This window comes from Phocoena sinus, chromosome 20 (assembly GCF_008692025.1).
Source record: "Phocoena sinus isolate mPhoSin1 chromosome 20, mPhoSin1.pri, whole genome shotgun sequence".
Taxonomy (NCBI): Eukaryota; Metazoa; Chordata; class Mammalia; order Artiodactyla; family Phocoenidae; genus Phocoena; species Phocoena sinus.
Window position 1 is genome coordinate 9829744 of NC_045782.1, and position 23157 is coordinate 9852900.

Here is a 23157-nt window from a genome sequence, read left to right on the forward strand (position 1 = left end):
TAATTTACCATCCAAGCCAGGACACTTTTTTTTTTTTTTTTTTTTTTTTTGCGGTACACGGGCCTCTCACTGTTGTGGCCTCTCCTGTTGTGGAGCATAGGCTCTGGACGCGCAGGCTCAGCGGCCATGGCTCACGGGCCCAGCTCGCTTCACAGCATGTGGGATCTTCCCGGACCGGGGCACGAACCCGTGTCCCCTGCATCGGCAGGCGGACTCCCAACCACTGCGCCACCAGGGAAGCCCCAACCAGGACATTTTTGAGAGTGAAATCGGGTGCTATTAATAATTATGACAAGGCATTAAACAAAAGCCAAAACTCCTGGGCAGGGTCTTCCCTGGTGGCGCAGTGGTTAAGAATCCGCCTGCCAATGCAGCCCTGGTTCGGGAAGATCCCACATGCCACGGAGCAACTAAGCCCGTGTGCTGCAACTACCGAGCCTATGGTCTACAGCCTGCGAGCCACAACTACTGAGCCCGTGTGCCACAACTACTGAAGCCCGCGTGGCCTAGAGCCCATGCTCTGAAACAAGAGAAGCCACCGCAATTAGAAGCCTGCGCACCGGGATGAAGAGTAGCTCCTGCTCGCCGCAACTAGAGAAAGCCCATGCACAGCAACAAAGACCCAACGTGGCCAAAAATAAAAATAAAAAAATTTATTTAAAAAAAAAAAAACGGGTTCAATCCCTAGTCGGGGAACTAGATCCCACATGCATGACACAACTAAGAACATGCCACAACTAAGGAGCCGGCGAGCCACAAATAAGGAGCCCTGGAGCCGCAACTAAGGAGCCTGTGTGATGCAACTAAGACCTGGTGCAACCAAATAAATAACTAAATAAATATTAAAAAAGAAAGATCCTGTGAAATCCTGATAAATCTAATTATATCATCCAAACTGGAAACAACTTTGTTGGCAGAAAACATGGTTTTATTATAGGTGCCCTGTAAAAAATCTCAACCAAGTTACACACACCCAGAGAAAAATAATTTGTTTTTGTCAAACTGGTAGGTTTTCCATTAATGATAAACATTCAATAAATATTTATTAAGTGCCTACTATGTACCAGGGTTTGAGATGGACACTGGGAATATAGCAGTGAGCCAGATAGCTTCCACCCCAAAGAACCCCCAGATTAGGAAGGAGGATGGAAGAGTAACTAGGCAATTATAATGCAGAGCTAGAAGTGTTTCTTTAGGGCCAAGTACAGGGGGAGCAGTGGGATCCCAGGGGAGTTCATTCATTCATTCAGTTGACCATCATTCAGCATATTTATTGAGCATCTACAATGTTCCTGGGCACTGTGCTAGGAACAGAGAAACAGTGGGGAAAAGAGAGACACAGCCCCTGTCCTCATGTTGCTTTCAGTCTGGTGGAGAGAAAAGACAGGTAAACAGGTAGCTACAGCTAATGCTATGAGAGGGGAGCCTCTAAGAGGGCACTAAACCCAAATTCGGGGTGGTGAGGTAAGGCTCTAAGCAGAGATGGGAAGGATCATAAGGTGGGGAAGAATGTTCCAGACCAAAGGGACAGTACTGTGCATAGTCGCAGGGGCAAGAGAGGCCACGGACAAAGTCATTTTAAGTGGATGGAGCAAAAAGCTGGTGGAGTGCAGTTGCAAGGTGGTGGGAAAGGAGAGCATTGGCAGGAGATAACCAGTGACCAGAGCCTGACAAATCTTGTAACCCAAGAGTTAAGGAGTTTGGGCTTTTTCTGATGATAATGTGTAAAGAAGAGATTTAAGCAGGGGAATGAAGTGGTCAGACGTTCACTTAAGAAAGTCACTGGCTGCCATGTAGAAAGGGGATTGGAGGGTGAGACGCCAGGGGCAGGAGACCAATTGGGAGGCTGTTGAAGTTCCATTGGCAAATGCTGGCAATGACCTAGGAACATCCAAGGAGAACATGGACTGATCAGAGAGCTACTTGAGAGGCACAATCAACAGGAAGTGGGGAACACTGGAGAGAAGGACTCCAGACATATGCTAGTTTCTGACTTCAACAATGAAGAAGATAGCAGAGCACCAGAAGTTTGGAAGTGGGGATAGGTAATCAGTTCTTTTCAACGTATGTTGGCTGTGCGGGGCCTATGGGAGAGGCATCTGGAGATGTCCTGGGGGCGACTTGGTCTGGAACTGAGGAGAGAGCGCAGCTGGAGCCTGCGACTAGAAGTCTTCATAATAGAGGGGAAACTGAGCCCCTGGGTGTCAGTGAGGTCACTCATGAATGTGTGGAGCGAGATGAGGGTGGGGACAGGGACAGGACCCTGAGAAAGACTGGCATTGAAGAGAGGCTTCAGAGGAGGCAGGCTCGCAAATAAGGCGGAGACAGGCCAGTCAGACAGGAGGAGAACCAGGTGATGGTGGTGGCCAGAAACCAAGAAGGAATTAACATGTATCTGGTATTTACTTTTAACTTTTGGCATAGATGTGGATGGTTTACAGACAATTTACAAGGGGAAAGCATACATGTGAAACCCTTCTATCCTTTAGCCTTTTTTTTTTTTTTTCTGTAATTTAAGAAACGAGTCCTCTCTTTGGCTCACGGAATACCAGAGTTCCCTAAGGCCATAGTTAGAGAACCACTGGCCTCAAAGGAGGTATTATAAGACGCTGGTAGTTTCCTTGGAGTCTAGAAAGAGAGAACTGGGGAGGAAGGACACGTCCCCACTGCTCCTGCAGTGGTTGAGGGCGGAAGCTTAAATATGGCAGGAACATACTTTCCATCTCTTGAGGAGGAGCTCAGTCCAAGGGTCACCTTTTCACCATTCATGGTGCTCTCCCTGCAAGCCTGTTAGCTGGATTTCCCAGGGGTCGCTTAGAAGTCAGCATCTTGTGAGTTTGGTTAGAAAGAAGTGTCAAGTCCTCGGGCTCTAGCAGATCAACCTGAAGGGACCGATGATGTTCAGGGCCTCCAAAGCTGACATGGGCCTTGGCGACCCCTTAGGACACTTGTTTAACAGGACAACAGCCCAGCTCCCCGAGCATATTGTATCGGAGTTTCTGCCTCCCAGCTGCTTGGGGACAGGGATCTGGCAGGGAGGGGCTTGACGCTGTTTGCCTTGAACTCTACACAAGGGAGGAAACAGTAATGAAAATATCGGAGGAGGGTGTTTAGCCCCCTGAACTCTCATCTTGAATCTGCCACGTAATCACCCCTTTCTTTCCTGTTCCCCATGATTTTTCCTGGGGAAACCTACTTTCCCTGTAGCTCCCCCAATATACAAAATGAACACCTCTATGGGTGACTTCTGTCCTGTGGTCTGGAAGGTGACTTCTGTTCTTTGTTGATTGTTATGCTGTGGCTGGCAAGCAGCGGAAAAACCCTGGCTGGGAACTTGGGTCTCTGTGGTCAGTTTGGCTGACGTCATAGAGAGGCCCTGGGGTTTGGGATTGTGTAGGTGGGGAGGGTCCACAAGAACAAAAACACTCCCCCACCCTTGAAGGACACACAAGGTGTGACGGGTGGCTTGCGCACAAGAGCGCTTAGCTGTAACTACCACCCGTAGCCGCTCAGTGTGGGAGATGGGGCGTGGGGGGGCAAGACATGTGCTTGGTGAGGGCTGTGCTGGGGATAGGAGCCTGGGAGGCTCTGTACAATCAAACGCCAAGTTTTAAGATCACTTGGAACCACACAAACAGGGGAAGAGTGCCGGGAACTGAGTGTCTCCTCACGGGTGGGGACGGCGGAACCCAGTGGTCCCCCGCCTGGAACCTCACTCAGCAGAAGCTCAAGGACTGACTCCTCAGAGCTGAGCGTGGGCGTCTTTCCTCTGGCTGCGATTATCTGATCACTGATGCTTCTTCATCTACGATTCAGGAAGTGCTTATCTTACAGAGCTGGTACCATTACCACTGGCTTTCGGACCCGGATACCTACTGAAGTTCGACCATTCTTGACGGTTTAAAATAAGCTGTGTGAACGAACCCTCTTCTGCTTGTCAAAAAGAAGAAGCGGTTGTTTCAAGATGATGGTTTTCCATATGTGCAGGGTTATCAACGTCATCATAGTCATCGTCAGGCTCAATATAGCTTGGGACGGCCATTGTCTTCTTATTTCTAACTTTAGGTACTGAGGAGTATGCAGCTGGTGGCCGACTTGGGGTTTCCTGTGGGGCTAGAATACACAAAAAGGTATTAAATGCAAAGCTATTGTGTGTTTATATATTTTTGACCAAGTGGCTCTGCATGATTTTCATGGGTTTCGGTGATCCTCCCACTTCTTGGTGGACCAGATCCCCATTTTACAGAGAAAACTAAAGCCCAGACATGGCACAGTCTCAGGCTCACCCAAGTGAGTAAGTGGCAAATAGTGGTCAGACATCTTGACTCCCGTGTCTCTGCCTGACTGCACTGCAGTAGGAACCATGAAACAAGATTAGACAAGAAGCTGACCAGAGCTAGTAGCCAAATGAGTAGTGTTGTGTTTATAGATCTAATTCTCATAAGGAAGTGATACAAACCGTATTTCCTTTTGGGCACATCCCTCACAGTGACTTACAGTGCTTTCCATAACTATCTATAATTGCTCATGTCCACAATCCCTCTGCTAAGAAGGAGGTGGGCAGTGGTGTTTTCAAAAGGTGGAATTAGTGGAGGATGGGTACATAGCAAGTGGACTAAAGTGGTAGGAAAAAGATAGTGAAACAGCTCAGCTCCACCTTTGGTGGGGCCTGGAACTGCCTCACCGCAATCTCATCTTTTCCTAAGAGAACCTGAAAAACAAGCACCATTTCATTTCACACAAAGTTCTGCAGTTAGATCCAAGTTCATCTTCAGGGTCCAGAAGTCACTAGCTGTGTGGCCATGAGTAGGTCGCTTAACTTCTCTGTGCCTCAGTGTCCTCTTCTGTCAGAGGGACATAATAATGTACCTGCCTCATAGAGGTGTTGAGAGGATTAAATGAGATAGTACCTATAAAGTGCCTAGCATGGGACCTGACACACAGGGCCTGATCAATAAATGTTAGCTAATATTATTATTTATCCATTCAGTTAAAACATTTTCATCCATTATCTACTAAGCTCCAGGCACTGTTCTTAGTGGTGGGTAAACAGTGGTGAACAAGACAAGAAAGGCACCTATTTCCTAGAGTTTATATTATAATGGAGGAGATAGATAATGAACAAATGAAGGATAACTAAATGAGCCCATTTAGGATTATTGCCATAAGCCTCATAAGGAGAATTAGCAGGATTTCTTTATATAGGATGGTCAGGAATGGCCTCTCTGAGGTGCTGACATTTGGACTGACACCTGAAAGGTGTGGTAAAGCCAGCTCTGTATACAGCTTAAGGAAGAACACTCCAGTCAAGGGAACCAGGCAGAGTTTTTCTGATAGGATATCTGAGAGGCCCAGTGTTCCTTTATACCCATGCTGCAGGCTGGAATTTGAATATGAACTCACACATTGAATACTGGAAGCATTGGTACTTATTCTGCCCCCTTAAAACTTAGTTCATCTCTTTAAAACAGGTTGCTATGTATAGCTGATTCACTTTGTTGTAGAGCAGAAACTAACGCACCATTGTGGAGCAATTGTACCCCAATGAAGATGTTAAAAACAAAAAAAAAACAAAAAACAGGTTGCTGCCATCTGCAAATTCCAGTGTTATAGACTGAATGTGTGTGTCCCCACAAAATTCATATGGTGAAGCTCTAACCACCAGTGTGGTTGTATTTAGAGATGGGGCCTCTAAGGAAGTAATTAAGGTTAAATAAGGTCATAAGGGTGTGGCCCTGATCCAATAGTATTATATATATATGTCCTTATAAGAAGAGACACCAGAGAGCTCTCTCCCCTCCATGTGAGGACACAGGGAGAAGGCAGCCATCTCCAAGCCTGGAAGAGTCCTCACCAGAAACCAGATTGGCTGGCACCTTGATCTTGGACTTCTAGCCTCCAGAACTGTGAGAAAATTACTGTTGTTTAAGCCACATTGTCCATGTTATTGTTTTATGGGCAGCCCAAGCTGACTAAACACCAAGATAAATTTATTATTCTACCCTGAATGAGACTATTATCAGCAAAATACACTCACAGGCAACTTCTGGAGAAAGCACACCCCTGGGTGGCAGAGGGGGTAATTGAACTGAGAATTGATTGGTAACATTCCTGGAAGAGAGGAAGAAGAGGAGTCAGTGTTTGGTTTTGATCACGCCTACTGATTTAAAAGAAAACGTCAAGGAAAGTGGATAGAGTTGAACATTCATATCTTGGTCCCTGAAAACTGGAAGCATTTCCTTCCCTTTCTAGGTCTTGTATCCCATTTGTAACTGGCACTCTAAAGAAACCATTTCCTTTAGCCCAGGGACCAGCTGGCTTTGAGGGAAGGGAGTTGAAGTACTATAACTTAGAGGTCATCTTCCTGTGTTCATCTGAGCTGGATTCGAAGGGGGAGGTAAGCACCAGGTGTATTTTGATTTGAAAAACAAATGTACTCCTAACGCTAAATGTACACACACCATGTGACAGCAATACTGGGTATATATCCCGCTGACCACCAAAAGATACGTTATAGAATGTTCATCGCAGCGTTATTCATAACAGCCCCAAACTGCACGCTACCCAAATGCCCATCAGCAGTAGAATGGATAAATTCATCATGGTTCACTCCCACAGTGGAATACCCTATGGCAGTAAGAATGAACAATCTAGGGCTTCCCTAGTGGCGCAGTGGTTGAGAGTCCGCCTGCCGATGTAGGGGACACGGGTTCGTGCCCCGGTCCGGGAAGATCCCACATGCCGTGGCACGGCTGGGCCCGTGAGCCATGGCCGCTGAGTCTGCGCGTCCGGAGCCTGTGCTCCGCGACAGGAGAGGCCACAGCAGTGAGAGGCCTGCGTACCCCAAAAAAAAAAAAAAAAAAAAAAAAAAAAAGGAACAATCTACGACTACACACAATGAATCTCACAAAAAAAGGCTGAGCAGAAGAAGCTAAACACCAATAACACATACTGTCTAATTCCATGTATATGAAGCATAAAAAACAAGGAAAAACGAGCCTATACTATTTCAGGTAGTGGTTATCCTTGGGGTTTAATGGCTGAAAGGGAATATATGGGGCTGAGGAGCTGGTAATTTTGTTTCTTGATCTGGGTGTCACCTACCGGCTCTGTTCAGTTTGTGGAAATTCATTGAGTTGTACCCTTACCATGTGTACTTTTCTGTTTATATTATACTTCAGTAAGAAGTTTTAATAAAAAGATAGATTCCAAGAAAGCTTCCTTACCCAGACTCCCCATCCCCTCTGTGTACTCTGATTTCCAAACTGGTACTAGATTCTTCTGAGCTGAGTTTTGGCCTCCTGTATGTGCTTAAGTCCCCTGGAATGCAGAAGCGTTGCTGGGGTGAGTGGAGAAGGGGACATGTGGCTAGAGCGCCATCAGTGACCTCACTCCACCCCTCCGTGGCTCTTCCCGGGAGAGGAGGGACATTTACCTGACTTGGGGAAAAATCTAGCTTCTCCCACTTTCTCTTCTAGAGCCGGCCTGACTGCCTAAAGTATATATTCTGCTTGAGTCTTTGCCATTCAGAGAAAGGGCCCTGCCCTGTAGGGGAGACCTGAGGCTGTCCAGGGCTGCCTATGTACCATGCAGGAAAGTTTGCCTGGTTTTGAATTAGGAAGCAAACTTGGCCATGGAGAAGAGCCACATTCTGCAATGTCAGTTTTATCCTCAATAAAGGCAATACTTTCATTACCTAACTGCAGGATACATTTGTCTGACTCCTCAAGGGGATCAGAATTGGAGGGGAAGAGATCTATTATTTGCTGAATCCCTTGAGCCCCAACGAAAGTCACTTTAGAATGACTTTATATTTTTGTTTTTTAATTTATTCGTATTTTTAAGAAACATTATTTATTTATTTTAATTTTTACTTAAAAATTTTTTTGGCCACACCATGTGGCTTGCAGGATCTTAGTTCCCTGACCAGAGATTGAATCCAGGCCCTCGGCAGTGAAAGCGCAGAGTCCCAACCACTGGACCGCCATCGAATTCCCTGTGCCTACGTTTTAAAGAAAGGACTGGCCCTTGACCAGCTTCTGGGAGATAATCTCTAAACCCTTGGAATATCCTGCCTGATAAGAGTGTCTTTGTATTAAGGGGCCTTGGGCTAGCCAGATAGTTTATGCTAACAATGTGACTGATGGTGAATGCCTGCTGTGTTTGCCAGGGGCCCTGTGTCTTTCTGTATCAGTTTGGCCTCAGGAGACTGAATTAGCTAAAGTAGGTCATGCCGGCGCTCCTTGCCTTTGTGACTTGCCCTGATTAAAAACCCTAGAAACCAAGGCTTGGGTGAGCTTCTCTGGTTGGCAATGCTTCACACATGCTGTCACACATCAGTGTTGGGAGAATTAAGTGCAGTCTGTGTGATTCCCCTGGAAGAGGACAACTGCCCTGGACTCCACCTTATGTGCCTTTTCCTTTGCTGAGTTTAATCAGTATCCTTTCGCTGTGATAACCTATAACCTTTTCTGGGTCCTGTGAGTCCTTCTAGCAAATAATCCAGCCTAAAGTTGGTCTTGGGGACCACCCCCCCCCCCACAGAGATAGCAATCACAAAGCCTCAAAGATATCAGAAAATACAAAAGTAACGCGAATGGCATATTTTTATTCAGCACAATAGCTTTTAGAAGACTCTACTTGTAACCCAGCTAAAGAAAAGAAGGGTAAACATAACCCTGAGTGGTGGGCCCAGAACACAGCGCCCGACCTGTGACCTCTATCAAACTAGACGAGACTTGGGAGGACTTGGAGAGCAGAGAGAGCCAGGTGGTGCCCTGCACCCCCAGAGCCCTGAGGTCTCTTCCCTTACAGTGGGGAGAGTTGGCAGACACAATATTTCCCTGGAATTTAAGGCACACGTTCTTAGCACGGGCGCAAGAATGGAAGTGAACAGGTGGTTCTTGAAATTAAAAAGAAGTGTTCCCCCCCACTTACTCATACATCGTTTCTTCATCTCTCTGCTTTTGTTTCAAGGGCTTGGCAATTTCGCATTTCTTGCCTAAGGAAACAAATAAGCATATTCATTTAGGAAGAATTATCAAAAGTTGTGATTTTTAGAGTTTAGAAGAGATCAGAGACCCAGCAGGTTCAGGACATGTGGGAGAAGAACCATCCAGAGCAAACAGACTTAGGGACACAGAGCTCATAAGTGATAGAGCCAGAATTTTTTTTTATAGATGTAGTTATATTTTGTTTTATTTTATTTTATTTTGGCTGCGCTGGGTCTTCGTTGCTGCATGCGGGCTTTCTCTAGTTGCGACAAGGGGGAGCTACTCTTTGTTGTAGTGCGTGGGCTTCTCTTCGTGGTGGCTTCTCTTTTGGCGGAGCACAGGCTCTAGGCGCACAGGCTTCAGTAGTTGCAGCATGTGGGCTCAGTAGTTGTGGCTCGTGGGCTTAGTTGCCCACAGCATGTGGGATCTTCCCGGAACAGGGATCAAACCCGTGTCCCCTGCAATGGCAGGTGGATTCTTAACCACTGGACCACCAGGGAAGTCCTAGAGCCAGAATTTTACCCAGGCCATCTGACCACAGAGTCTAGGCACTATCCATTGTGGGCTGTGCCTGTTTCCTCATTGCCTAGTACTATAGCTACCTAGCACATAGCTGGCATTCAGAAATACTGGTCGAGTGAATAGCCAAAAGTATGGTTGGGAGGAAATGAGATAAAGAATGGGAAAAGCAGTTTGTAAACTGTGATATGCTGGACCTGTAAGTTATTATTAATTATAACCTGCTTGTTAATAGGAGTGGGTCAAGTTAAAAGAGAATAGGTAAAGATTTTGTTCAGGATCATATTTTTGTCCATATCTAAAAATGAAATGTTTAAAAAATGTATAGAGAACAATAAGGGCTAGAATATACTTTTTGTATTAAAAAAGACTAATTACCATCAAGGGGTGGAGGGGAAAGGACATTGAACAGGCAGCCCAGTGAACCTGCGTTCTGGTTCCAACTCTGCTACCAATTCCTAGGAGACCTCAACCAAGGATCTGCCTGTCTCTGAACCTTAATTTTCTTATCTCTAAAAAGAGATTGAGAAGAATGACAAAAAGTTTTCACTTCTTGAACAGCCCTGACCTTTCAGCACTGGTTCCGCAGGATTCTGAGGCTATGCCCAGATGCAATGGGAGGACAGTGCCTTGATCATGGAGGGGTGCCTGCCCAGGTTGCCCCAGGGCAAGATGGCTGTACCTCTCAGTGTATTTACCATCCCCAGGTATACTCCAGGCCTAGGTCATTATGTAAAGGGATAGGATCTCAAGAAAACACACCATTGAATCAAGGGTTTCATGTTTCTGGAGATGAATGGTAAAGTAGAAACCCACTTGTAGATCATCTAAAGTTACATTTATCCTCCAATAAGCTGCTTATTTATGTCCAAGAATGCTAAGAACCTCTATCCGAGGCAGATGTAATACCAGAAAATTCAGAGTATGGTCTTAGAGTAGGCAATCATAGTGGTCAAACATGTTGATCATGGAATGAATCCATTTTTCATGCCTCAAGACATTTTTTTAGACCACTTTATTGGGGAATGATTGCCATACAAAAAGCTGTACGTATTTCATGTATGCAACATGTATACAACTTGACGTGTTTGGAATCAAGACAGTTTTTGACATTCCATGGACTTGTACTCCCTTTCAAGTCCCAGAGGTAGGATGCTGTGATTGGCAGCCACACTGAAGAGAGATAGCATTAGTGCACAGTGTGCCCTGAAACAGATTCTGCTTTCACCCAAACCGATGGAGCTGGAAGAGTTCTTGGAGATTAGGTAACCTCCCTCCCTTCACTATGCAGAGGGGGAAACTGAGGCCCAGAGACACAAATTAGTGGCAGGGCTAGGACTCAAACCCAGAATGCATGATGCTAAATCCAGAGTTCAGCCTATACAGGCCCAGAACTAATCTTTTGCCCTGAAGAAGTCCTAATACGCTGATAACCACCTCTCCCCTCCCCTACCTCCACCTGCCCAAATGAGATGGTCATTACCTTGTCTAAACAGACACCTACAGACACAGAACAGGAAGATGCTCAGGCCCACGCAGACAAAGATGATGGCCACAGCCAAGATGATCCAGAAATTGTCCCTCCACCAATCCATTGCCGTGGGATCCTGAGAAGAATGGAGAGAGAGGAATGAGGCATGCGTGAAAGGCTTCCTGGGGTGGTGGGGGCAGTTATCTCCCATGTCGTGCAGCTGCATCTGCTTAGGGGCCAGGCAGGCACTGGTTCACAGTCAAACCCTGCGGATTAGCAGCTGGGAGACCTCAGGCAAGTGACTTAACCTTCTCCAAGCCTCAGTGTCCTCATCTGAAACATGGGAGTGATATTGTCTACTACCTTGCAGGGAATTTACGAAGATTAGAGGTAAGACATGTACTTATTAGTTACTCTAGAAACTGTAGACATATTCACTGTTCTTTCTCATACTGTTAAACATGCAGCAGGAAGGGAAATGCCATTTAAAGCAATAGCTCTCTGCAGTTGTTTTTATATTGAAGGGGCAACATAGACTTAATTCATAAAAGGGGAGATAGAATTTTGAGAGCTTTTTTGTCTTTTGAGGTGGGGGTTAGAAAAATAACCTTGATGGGTCTCTTTGAGTGAGGCACGGTCAGAGGGAGAAGGTAAAGATGCAAAGCAAACTGAATTGGTAACAGGAACTTGGGGGCTAAAGCCTGACTGACTAGAGAGGAGGAGAGTCTGGGAAGAGAGTCAGAGCAGAGGGAGAGGTCACGAAGAGAGTAGGTCTTAAATGTTCTCCCCACAAGAAAGAAAGAGTAATTGTGTGATGTGATGGAGGTGTTGGCTATAACACTGTGGGGGTAATCATTATACAATATGTAAGTGTATCAAATCAACAGGTAGTACACCTTTAAGTTATGCAATGTTATGTGTCAATTACATCTCAATAAAGCTAGGAAAAAAAAAAGAAGAGAGCAGAAAGTTGGAGCATCAGTAGAAAGTCCCCTTGGTGGAAAATGACCCATGCGTTTGTAGGAAAGTTACATCTAATATTCAGTCTTCAATTGTTGCCTGTAAAATGCTGTGCTGTGATTGTCTTTTCCCATCAAATCTTCAATAAAATTGGACAACAGAAGCTTGTATGAACAGAACCTGGGGAGAAATGACATGTGTGCAGTGGTTTTTCAAGCCACGGGTGACACACGGGCAAGTAGAACAGCAGCTGCCAGGCTCCAAGTGACGGTGGGGAGCAGGCTGCAGGATAGACTCCTAGGAGTGACCTCCAGGAATTCAGGGAGACCTGGAGGCGGGGCTGGGCTCCGCTCATCTGTGGAATGGACACTTTGCTAGTTCATGTGGATGTTAAAATAAAAATGATTCTTGGGGCTTCCCTGGTGGTGCAGTGGTTAAGAATCCGCCTGCCAATGCAGGGGACATGGGTTCGAGCCCTGGTCTGGGAAGATCCCACGTGCCGCGGAACAACTAAGCTCGTGTGCCACAACTACTGAGCCTGCGCTCTAGAGACCGCGAGCCACAACTACTGAGCCCACGAGCCACAACTACTGAAGCCCGGGCACCTAGAGCCCGTGCTCCGCAACAGGAGAAGCCTCTGCAATGAGAAGCCCGCGCACCGCAACAAAGAGCAGGCCCCACTCGCCGCAACTAGAGAAAGCCCGCGCATAGCAACGAAGACCCAACACAGACAAAAAAAAAAAAAAGATTCTTGAGGCCTGGGACATATCCAGACATGTCCTGGTTAAATGAGAATCACCTTCCTGTGTCACCATTTAGCCAATGGAAACTCACCCATGCATGTTCATGTACTGCCATTTCTGATTCATGCTTTTGAGCTATTATTAACAACATCAGTGGGGATCCAGGCAGGGGGCCAAGGAACAGGGGCCAAATTAGGCTGCTGCTAAAGCCATTATTACTACAAAGACCTAATGACTTGGCTTACTAGTTAAACATGTGTTTGTATTCCTGGCATAGTGTTTTCATTTATTAAGTTGTTATATAACGATTTGGATTTTTAGTTGCAAACATCATTTCTTTTGTGAAGGTTTGGCTTGATCAATATAATGTTCTTTGGCTATTCAGAAAGTTATATGTGGCAAACCAATCACGTGTAACTAGTACTCTTCTATAAACATGATTCTGCAGCTTACTTTTTGTTCAACATTATGTTTTTGTCATTTATTGATGTTGGTAGACGTGCTGGGGATTCACTCTTAAGGGAGTGAAGTGTCATCTACTGGGGGTATCACCCCCACAAAGCATGCACTCAGCAGATGTTTTCTTGTAGATCACCTTCTCAGGGTGCACAAAAGAAAGGAAGAGAGGAAGAAGACCAAAGGGAAAAAGGAAGACCGTGGAGAATGGAACCTTGGCTCTCAGCACGGGTCTGTGAAATTTGGTTGTGAAGAGCCCAGTGTGGTCAAAGGGCACTGGACTTAAGAAGATGCCACATATCAGAAGGCAGCCTCTTTGTTCTTCAAACCTAAATTGGAATCTCACCTTCTTTAGCTCTAGGGAACCAGTTAGATAAATAGATATATAGAGGGCTTCCCTGGTGGCGCAGTGGGTGAGAGTCTGCCTGCCGATGCAGGGGACACAGGTTCGTGCCCCGGTCCGGGAAGATCCCACGTGCCGCGGAGCGCCTGGACCCGTGGGCCATGGCTGCTGGGCCTGCGCGTCCGGAGCCTGTGCTCTGCAACGGGAGAGGCCACAGCAGTGAGAGGCCCGCGTACCACAAAAAAAAAAAGATACATAGATACATGGAATGATGGATGGATGGAGATGGATGGATGGATAGATAGACAGATGGGCAGAAATTTCTTCCCTCCATTTTCTCCTTATCTTATTTATTTATTTTTATTGAACTATAGTTGATTTATAATACTGTGTTAGTTTCAGGTATACAGCAAAGTGATTCAGTTATATATATATACATACATTCTTTTTCATATTCTTTTCCATTATAGGCTATTAGAAGATGTTGAATATAGTTCCCTGTGCTATACAGTAAATCCTTGTTGTTTATCTACTTTATATATAGTAGTATGTATCTGTTAATCCCATACTTCTAATTTATCCCTCTCCTCCTTCCCCTTTGGTAGCCATAAGTTTGTTTTCTATGTCTGTGAGTTTGTTTTTGTTTTGTAAATAAGTTCATTTGTATTATTTTTTTAGATTCCGCATATAAGTGATATCATATAATATTTGTCTTTCTCTGTATGACTTCCTTCACTCAGTATGATAATCTCTAGGTCCACTCATGTTGCTGCAAATGGTGATATTTCATTCATTTTTATGGCTGAGTAATATTCCGTTGTGTATATATATCACATCATCTTTATCCATTCATCTGTTGATGGATACTCATTCTCTTTTCTCTTATTTAAATGTCTCCTCGTTCTTCGTCTAATTTTCCCCTCATATTTTCTATCTCTTCGTCTTTTTCTTTTACTCCCTCATATTTTCTATCTTTTCGTCTTTTTCTTTTACTCTTGAAGGATTTCTCCAACAAGAAACATAAACATACTCTTTAGAGCTATAGAAACCAGACATAGAGTTAAAAGCTGTGCACCTGAAGAGTATGACTGGACGGGAGGAGGGAAGTGGGAGACCAGGCAGCTGTGACTTTTCACTATAAACCCTCTGAATTCCTTGATTTTTTTAACTTTTGCATTTACTTTGATAACATTGAAAAAAGGACCAGTTAACCATATAGCGTAGCTTCCCATTGTTCGGATTTCAAGTTCAAAGAAATTTTATTCTCATCAGATTCTTGGGGAAGAAAGAGGAAGTAGGATGATGTCAAAAAGTGAAGCAATGGGTCACTTTTCAGAACTATGCAGAATGGTAAGCATTCTGCAGTTTTTTTCTTACAAATCGAATGGATTTGAATTGCCATCAGGTGTTTCGCAAGTGTTCGGTGCACCAAGCATTCTGCAAGAGCTTTCTCATTGCTCACCTCATTTCATCCTCACCACCATAGCCTTTTCTAGACAGGGGCCTGAGACAGAGGTGAAATGACCTGCCCCAGGTAGGAGGGAGGGCAGAACGCTTTCTCTCTGTGTCACAGGGCCTTCCTCTGTTGATGTTAGTCATGATGCCTCCAAATCATCAAGGAAAGGCCAAATGGGGGTCAAGATACCTTACTTTGAAAAAAGCACTGATGTGGTAGTGATATGGTGGGGTGAGGGCCCAAGGGATTCCCTAGAATGAATGATCAGGGCCCACAGCTGAGAATGAAAGTCCCAAGTTCCCCACAATCTACGATCAGAGAAATAGCACTCTTCCCCATGGACTGCTGACAGAGGCCTTTTCAACAGAACCAAGAAGAGCTTGTCTTCTTGGAAGAATGCAGCTGAGAGAGGGGGCCCACGAGAAACACATCCTGTTCCCAGTTAGATGTTCTCTGGACTACCAGGCTAGTTTAATAGCCAGGGTGTCCCCAGAGAGGGGACAAGAGCTCTGGGAAGAGATGGCAGGGAGTACAGCCAGTGGGGAGTGTGTCACAGCTGCATGGTCAAGTTCAGGTCCTGTAAAGGTATGGAAGCTGAATCCCACCTGTGTTGCCAGGCCTGGAGTAGATAAGGTTGTGGGGTACAGACCTCCTGAGAGCTACTGAAGCATGGGGCAAAGAGGTGTTTGCATGAGAGGATGCTGGCAGCCAGCCCAAAGATGCAGCTGAGTCTCTCAAGGGACCACAAGGGACCTCTCAAGGGCCAGTGGTTGAGTCTCCACCCAACACCACAAACTTGATCGGCAGCAATGGTCCAGTGAGGGGAGACTTCCTGGGGAAAACTGTCTGTCCCCGTCTTTCCTCCTCAATCTCATACCAGGGAAGTAGATGTGGGGAAGCTAAGGAGCTGAGACAGCCCTCACTCTTCTCTCTACTCCCCTCCTTGGGCAAAGGGGGGAGCTTTGAGTCAAAGATAAGAGGGAAGTTTTCATTTTTATTTATTTGGCTGCACTGGGTCCTAGTTATGGCACGTGGGCACTTAGCTGCAGCATGTGGGATCTAGTTCCCTGACCAGGGATCGAACCTGGGCCCCCTGCATTGGGAGCGTGGAGTCTTAACTGCTGGACCATTGGGAAGTCCCAAGACGGAAGATTTTAAATGAGCATGACTAAATTTTTAAATGAGTCTGCTTAGTAATCAAAAGTAACTTAAAAGTTTTGGAATTGGACTGAAACGTCACTGGGGGAGGCGGGATCCCAGGCAGCAGTGGTCATTAGAAACAAAATGTATTTGTTTGCTATGGCTGCTCTAACAAATACCACAGATGCAGTGGCTTAAAACAACACAAAAGTATTATCTTATAGCTCTGGAGGACAGAAGGCCAGCATGATGCCCCTGGGCTAAAATTAAACTATGGGCAGGGTTGGGTCCCTCCTGGAGGCTCCACTAGAGAAGCTGTTTCCTTGCTCGTTTCAGCTTCTGGAGGCCACTTGTGTTTCTTGGCTAATGGCCCCTGCCTCCATATTCAAAGCCAGCAATGTTGCATCTCTCTAACAGTTCTCCCCTGGCCACGTGTGACCTCCCCTTGCCTCCTTCTCCCACTTACAAGAACTCTTGTGATTACATTAGGCTCACCTGGATAATCCAGGATCATCACCCCATCTCCAGGTCAGCTGATTAGCAACCTCAATTGCACTTACAACCTTAGTTCCCCTTTGCCATGTAAACATGTGACATATTCACAGGTTGCAGGAATTGGGATGTGGACATCTTGGGGTGAGTGGGGCACCACACGAACCACTTCATCCTCATATGGCAATAAGATTCTAGTTAAAGTTGTTCCATGGGTTTATACATTTTAAAATTTCATTTTTTTGGCCTTCTACTGATGTCTCCAGAAGGAAAAAAGGTCAGTGATAATTCTGCCATCTTTGACCAGAAGTCCACCACAGAGCGCCCGTTGTTGCTGACCCAGTGAAGAAGCAGTGGAGACCTGCCACAAGGCTAGGGACAGACAGGGGTCTCTTATGAAAAGAAACATTTATCAGCTTGGTGTCAGCCTGGCAGAGTAAAAAGAGCACAAACTTTGGCATCAGACAGAGCTGAGCTACAATCTTAGATTAGTCAATCTAGACTTAGACTAGTCTAGTTAACTAGACTAGTTAAATCTAGTCTTAGACTAGCTGTGTTGCCTTTAGCAAATTGCTTAATCTCTCTGAATTCTCTCTTTTTATCTGTAAAATGGGGGTAATAAGAACACCCCCAGCTCTTGCCCTGGGGTCTGACACACCAAGGCCCTTGACAGCTAATAACTAAAAGCAGCTCCCGTAGTTCTCTTACTCTTCCCTTCTTCCATTTATGGCGTCCACCAGATGCTCCCCAAGTTGACAAGACTGAGGTCAGGCCCTGCAGCTCCCTGACCTCCTCCCGGCAGCCAGGACACCTCACCTGTACTGTGGACTCAGGTCCTCACCCTCCCATGGCCTGGGACCTGCTGACCTATGGTTCAGGGCTGGACCAGCTCTGGCCACGCTCCGCCCCCCAAAAAAGTCTGAGGTCATACGAAGGTTCTCAAGGCCGGACTTGGACTCAGAGATAAGGCAGGGCCCTGTGAGCCAGAGTGGGGGCCCATGGTACAATATAGACCAGAAGAGGGTAGGATCCAGTGTGGCCCCAGAGCTGGGGCAAGAACTTGAGGAACATTGGAAGTTCCCAACCTGCGGCCTGGCCATTGGGATTTTGTTTGTTTGTTTTAGTAAAGTTCTCCAGATGATTCTAATGGGAGGCCAATGTCGAGAACCAGTGACATACATGTTATCATTTAATCCTTATTATAACCTGGTGTTGCGGGGTGTTCTTATCACCCCCATTTTACCATAACAGAACTGAAAGCAGAGCCCTCGGTCAAGAAATTCCAATATTGGCAAGACCTCAGCTTTTAGCTGTGACTTATTCCAAATCATAAGAACCTCAATATGAAAATGCATTTTAGAAAAGTAACGCACGTTATGTGCTACTTTACCATGAGTTCAACCACTCTATAAGGCAGGTCATAATTATAATCCCATTTTACAGATAAGAGAATAGAAACTTAGAAGAGCTCAATTAACTTGCCTAAGGTTGCAGATCTAGTAAGTGGAAAAATCAGAAGCCAAACCCAGGGCTCTAAGTTGTGACCACCAAGCCAGACCTTTGGGAAATGTATTAAAATGCAGATACCAGAGTCCTATGTCCCTACTCTATCTACTCCCAGTTCTGATTTGTAGGTCTGTTGTGGGACTCGGGAATCAGCATTGTTAACAAACACTCCAACTGGTTCTCAGACCTCGGGGAGGAACACAGCATCCAGCCAGCCTGCAGAGCCCCCAGCTGGGGCAGGTGAGGAAGCTGGAGGCTTGTTCCCTGCAACATTCATAGGCAGTAGCAACAGCAGTCGAGTAGAGTGAAAGCACTGAAAAAGACTCCTTGGGCTTCCCTGGTGGTGCAGTGGTTAAGAATCTGCCTGCCAATGCAGGGGACACGGGTTCGACCCCTGGTCTGGGAAGATCCCACATGCTGCGGAGCAGCTAAGCCCCTGCGCCACAACTACTGAGCCTAAGCTCTATAGCCCGCGAGCCACAACTACTGAGGCTGCATGCCACAACTACTGAAGCCCACGCGCCTAAAGCCCATGCTCCGCAACAAGAGAAGCCACCACAATGAGAAGCCCGTGCACCAAGACAAAGAGTAGCCCCCGCTCGCCACAACCAGAGGAGAGCCCGCAGGTAGCAATGAAGACCCAACGCAGCCAAAAATTAAACAAATTAATTTAAAAAAAAAAAGACTCCTTGAACCCAAAGACCTCTCCTGTTTGCTTGTCACAGGAATTCCATCATTAAGTCACTCTCTTCAGAGCAAAGTTCCACACTACCTCCTCTCCCCACTTCCCATTTGCCTGGGTGTGCCAGACACTGAGGAAGAGGAACTGATTTTTACTAGGGTATGAATGACTTCAGTGGAGCCTCAGGATTTCCCCAGGGCGCTGGCAGGAGCAGGGGCATCCTAAATCCTATCCAGAGTCCTTAGAGGATAGTCATAACCGAATATGACATAGGAATGAAATTCCTGCCGGACTAACAAGACCCAGGAAGACCCTGTTGTCGGGCCCCTCCCTGCTTCACAGATGCTCCCCACTCCAGAGCTAGTGTCCTGCACTCTCTCCCCTGCTTTCTCCTCAATCATCCTGTCCTCATGACAGACTCTGCATCTCATTCCCTCCTCTGATAACAGCTTAAAGGGAGCTCTGGTCAGCCTGATGAAAGCCCAGAAGACAAGGGAAGCCTGAATTTCAAGAAGGGAGGAAAGTGAGCTTGTTTGTTTAAAATGCAGAGAGTCAGTGTTTATATACTATGAAGGTGTCAGGAAAGAGGATAAAATGAGATACAGGGATAGAAGAGAGAGCAGGAGCTACCTTCAGGGACCCAGATGGAAGAATCCACTTTTAAAAGGGAGCAAGGGTGGAGAGAGGGCTGTGCTGCTCAGGGGAACCAGACTGGGTTGGGGGCAGGAAGCTGAAAGCTCATACCGAAAGCTCCCATTCTCTCTGAATTAGGAAGAGTCAACCGGCGGGGTGCCGGGTTGGGGGAGGGGCAGACATCCCTGCCTCCCCGCAATATGTTATGATCGATATGCTAAATGCATTTTTCCTCCATCTGAGCCTGCCTACTCTTACTGTAACAGCTGTCTGTTGGCTTATTTGATGTTCATTGTCTGTCTCCCACACTGGCCTGTGAGCTCCAGGAGAGCAAGGGCCTGGCTGCTTCCTTTTCCACTCTTTCTAGTGCCTAGAACATCACCTGGAGCGCAGTAGGCGCACCATACGTATCTGAGAAAAGGAGTTCAGCCTCTCTTCTATGCGACTGAATGACTGAGGCCCCGGCCTCTTCCCCTCTTTCCTCCACCGTTGGCAGACTTCCCCTCTAATGATGCAGAGCAGTAGGCAGTTTGGATCCAGGGTCTGAAATTCGAGTACTGGGCCTCCTGATTCTAAAGCACCTCACCTGGACACGCGACCTTGGGCAGGCTCCCTGCTCTCCTCCTGCCTTTGGCGGTGGGCGTCAAGCAGCTGGCTGGGAAGCAGAGGCCAGGCAGACGTTGCAGGGTGGAGTGACAGCTTCTTTCTTGTCTCTGCTTGTCCTCCAGTAGCCTAAGGCACTGGATTCTGGGTAGTGTCAGGGTAGAAGAGCAGGCTAAAAGCAAACCACCCCCCCAGCTCTGACTCTCACTTCCCCAAAAGGCATTTCCGGGGACTCAGTGACAGAAATCACATTCACTGTCCATCACAGGGAATTCTGGAGACTTTGGGTTTATTCAGGAATCTGCTTTTTTTTTTTTCCTTTAACCAGGTTCCTCTAAGATGTAGAATTTACAGTGTGACAGCTACACATATATTCACATAAATAAAACGCATTTAAGGGCTTCCCTGGTGGCGCAGTGGTTAAGAATCCGCCTGCCAATGCGGGGAACATGAGTTCAATCCCTGGCCCAGGAAGATCCCACATGCTGCGAGCAACTAATCCCGTGCACCACAACTACTGAGCCCACGTGCCACAACTACTGAGCCTGTGTGCCACAACTACTGAGGCTGCATGCCATAACTACTGAAGCCCGTGTGCCTAGGGCCTGTTCTCTGCAACAAGAGAAGCCACCGCAATGAGAAGCCTGAGCACTGCCACGAAGAGTAGCCCCCACTCGCCACAACTAGAGAAAGCCCGCGCACAGCAACGAAGACCCAACACAGCCAAAAAGAAAAAAAAGCCCAAAAACCAAAAACATGTTTCTCAAAATGTCTTTAGGACACACAATGCACTCCAACTAACATTTTCTCACCTATACTAGCCCATTTCATGAGAAAAAGTCCTGAGTGTAAACCCCTCAATTTATTTCAAAATGGTCATGCCCTGTGTATTAAAAAAACTCGAGTTTTTCTCATGAAAAAGAAATGATCTGAAATAGCCATGAGTCCCAAAAGGTGTGGGTAGAATGCATGTGTTGGGAGTGAATTAGAATTTCAGAAAGTTGGAGTTGGAAGAAGTCTCTGTGGGAAGAGGCAGACTTGTAAACAGCTTAGCAGGAAGATGGGGAGACCTGAATATGAATCCAGCTCCTCACTCCCTGCCATTAAGGGCTTCATGGACTTGGACACAAATCCCTCTGCCCGAGGCCTGCACTGTCCAAGACAGCAGCCACTGGCCCTGTGAGGCTATTCCACTGAGCACTGGCTAGATGGCTAGTCGAGGCCGGGATGTGCTATAAGTGTGAAATACACACTGGTAAAAAAACAATAAAAAATATAAAGAAAATAAAAAAAAATTTTTTAATTAAAAATTAATATAAATAAAAAAATACACACTGGATTTCAAATATTTGGTACAGAAAGAAGAACATAAAAGATCTTACTAATAAAGAACCTGCTGTATAAAAAAATAAATAAAATTATTTTTAAAATCTCATTAATAAATGCTTATCTCAATTACATGTTGAAATGATAATATTTTGGATATAGTGGGTTAAGCAAAATGTATTATTAAAATTAATTTCAGCTTCCCCCCCTTTCTAATTTTTCCCCCCAGTTGAAAATCCCCCACTCGACCCTCCTGCTCACGCTCAAATTCTTAGGGTTACCATCTGGGCATTACTATACCTACTGGTGTCAGCTCAAACATTGTAACACTGTGTAAAAACAGAATGGAATTCCACAGCAGAATGGATAAATAAGCTGGTATAGTCATACAATGAAATGCTACCCAGAAATTTAAAAAAATGAATTCCTGATACACACAGCAGCATAGATGAATCGTGACAACATTACAGTAAGTGAAAGAAGCCACATTTGAAAGAGTGCAACCTGTATGAGTCTCTGTGTATGAAGTTCAAGAACAGACTAAACTACTGATAGAAATCAGAATAGTGGTTTCAATGGGGGCAGAAAGGATCTGGTTGGAAAGGGCACAAGGGGATGGAAATGTTTACATCTTGTTATGCAATTGTCAGATGTACTGAACGGTACGTTTAAGACCTAGGCACTTTATTGATAACTATACATCATCAAAAAATAAAAATAAAACATAGAATGAGCTGCCTTTCAAGCACTTACCTGGCTGGGCAGGGAATGAAGTTTGCTGGTAGGAACTGGATGGAGACTGTTGAATTCCTCTGGGTACTGGGGCAGGTGGGGGTCTGGAGTTCTGGGGGAAAATGGGAGGAGGAGAGGAAGGGGAGCCAGTTGGATGGTTGGAAAGTGGGAGAAGCATCTGGTGGAAGATGATCAGGAATGGAGTGGCCAAAGGGCCAATGGCATTTTTTTTTTTTTTTTTTTTTGCAGTACACGAGCCTCTCACTGTTGCAGCCTCTCCCGTTGCGGAGCACAGGCTCACGGGCCCAGCCGCTCTGCGGCATGTGGGATCTTCCTGGACTGGGGCACGAACCCATGTCCCCTGCATCGGCAGGCAGACTCTCAACCACTGCGCCACCAGGGAAGCCCAGGTCAATGGCATTTTAAGAACAGGGCTGGATTATGTCAGTTTGCAGTGGTTTGCATTGCTGCATTAGAAACTTCCCCTATGGCCCTCATCCAATCTTTAGTAAAGTCTACTGCATCTCCCAATGCGTTGGTACACAGTTTTGTTTTGGTGATGTGGGGAGTGAGGGAATGACTGAGTTTCATCCCTGGGTCAGTGCAGTATGGAACAGAGGCTCACCCACAGGGGCTCGGAGCTGGGCTGGCCATGGGAAAGTGGAGGCCTCCTGGGGAGCCCACAGAAATCTGTAGGAGGGCTTTGGACTTCGCAGGGCATGGAATGAGGGTTTGAGCTGCTCTCCACCTAGATCTCAAGTGTCTGGGAGATTGTAGATAATACTGAGGCTACACTTGCAAGTCAGCTTGAGCAGTGCTTGCCCAAGTTCGCCTCTTGTTCCCAGACTGTCACTTCCCAGGCTCGGTAAGGCCAAGTTCCCACCTGGCCACTTCACTGTTGTCAGCACCAGAAATGGCCATGTGGATAGTTGATGGCCACTTAAAATCCAGCTGTGGCTGCGGAAGGGCAGGGCAGTGTAGTAAAAGGAGTTCAGCCTCTCTTCTCCCTCTCTCTATCCTTCCATTTCTGTGAAAGGCTAAATATAAGGCCTAGAGAACTAAGAAGGAGAAGGCAAGCCAAACATCCTTTTTTGCACATGCG

At 46.2% G+C, this 23157-nt stretch overlaps 1 protein-coding gene across 1 annotated transcript; it reads right to left on the bottom strand.

Annotated features, from left to right (window-relative positions):
• Nucleotides 1-874: 874 nt before the first annotated feature.
• SCIMP (SLP adaptor and CSK interacting membrane protein) lies at nt 875-20100 on the bottom strand. Its single transcript, XM_032615264.1, has 5 exons — nt 19981-20100; nt 10996-11119; nt 8938-9001; nt 6038-6111; nt 875-4113 (listed from the first exon to the last, which is right to left on the bottom strand). Exons 2-5 carry the CDS (start codon nt 11105-11107, stop codon nt 3938-3940), a joined length of 426 nt encoding a protein of 141 aa, XP_032471155.1. The 5' UTR covers nt 11108-11119; nt 19981-20100; the 3' UTR covers nt 875-3937.
• Between the last annotated feature and the right edge of the window lie 3057 nt (nt 20101-23157).

What these genes read in the sequence shown, in the direction of transcription:
- SCIMP (XM_032615264.1), bottom strand. Translation starts at nt 11,107, where the DNA reads ATGGATTGGTGGAGGGACAATTTCTGGATCATCTTGGCTGTGGCCATC. An exon ending in TAGGTGTCTGTTTAGACAAG is followed by an intron (nt 9,002 to 10,995) that starts GTAATGACCATC and finishes TTGTTTCCTTAG; the next exon opens with GCAAGAAATGCGAAATTGCC. An exon ending in GCTTTCTCCAGAAGTTGCCT is followed by an intron (nt 4,114 to 6,037) that starts GTGAGTGTATTT and finishes TGTGTATTCTAG; the next exon opens with CCCCACAGGAAACCCCAAGT.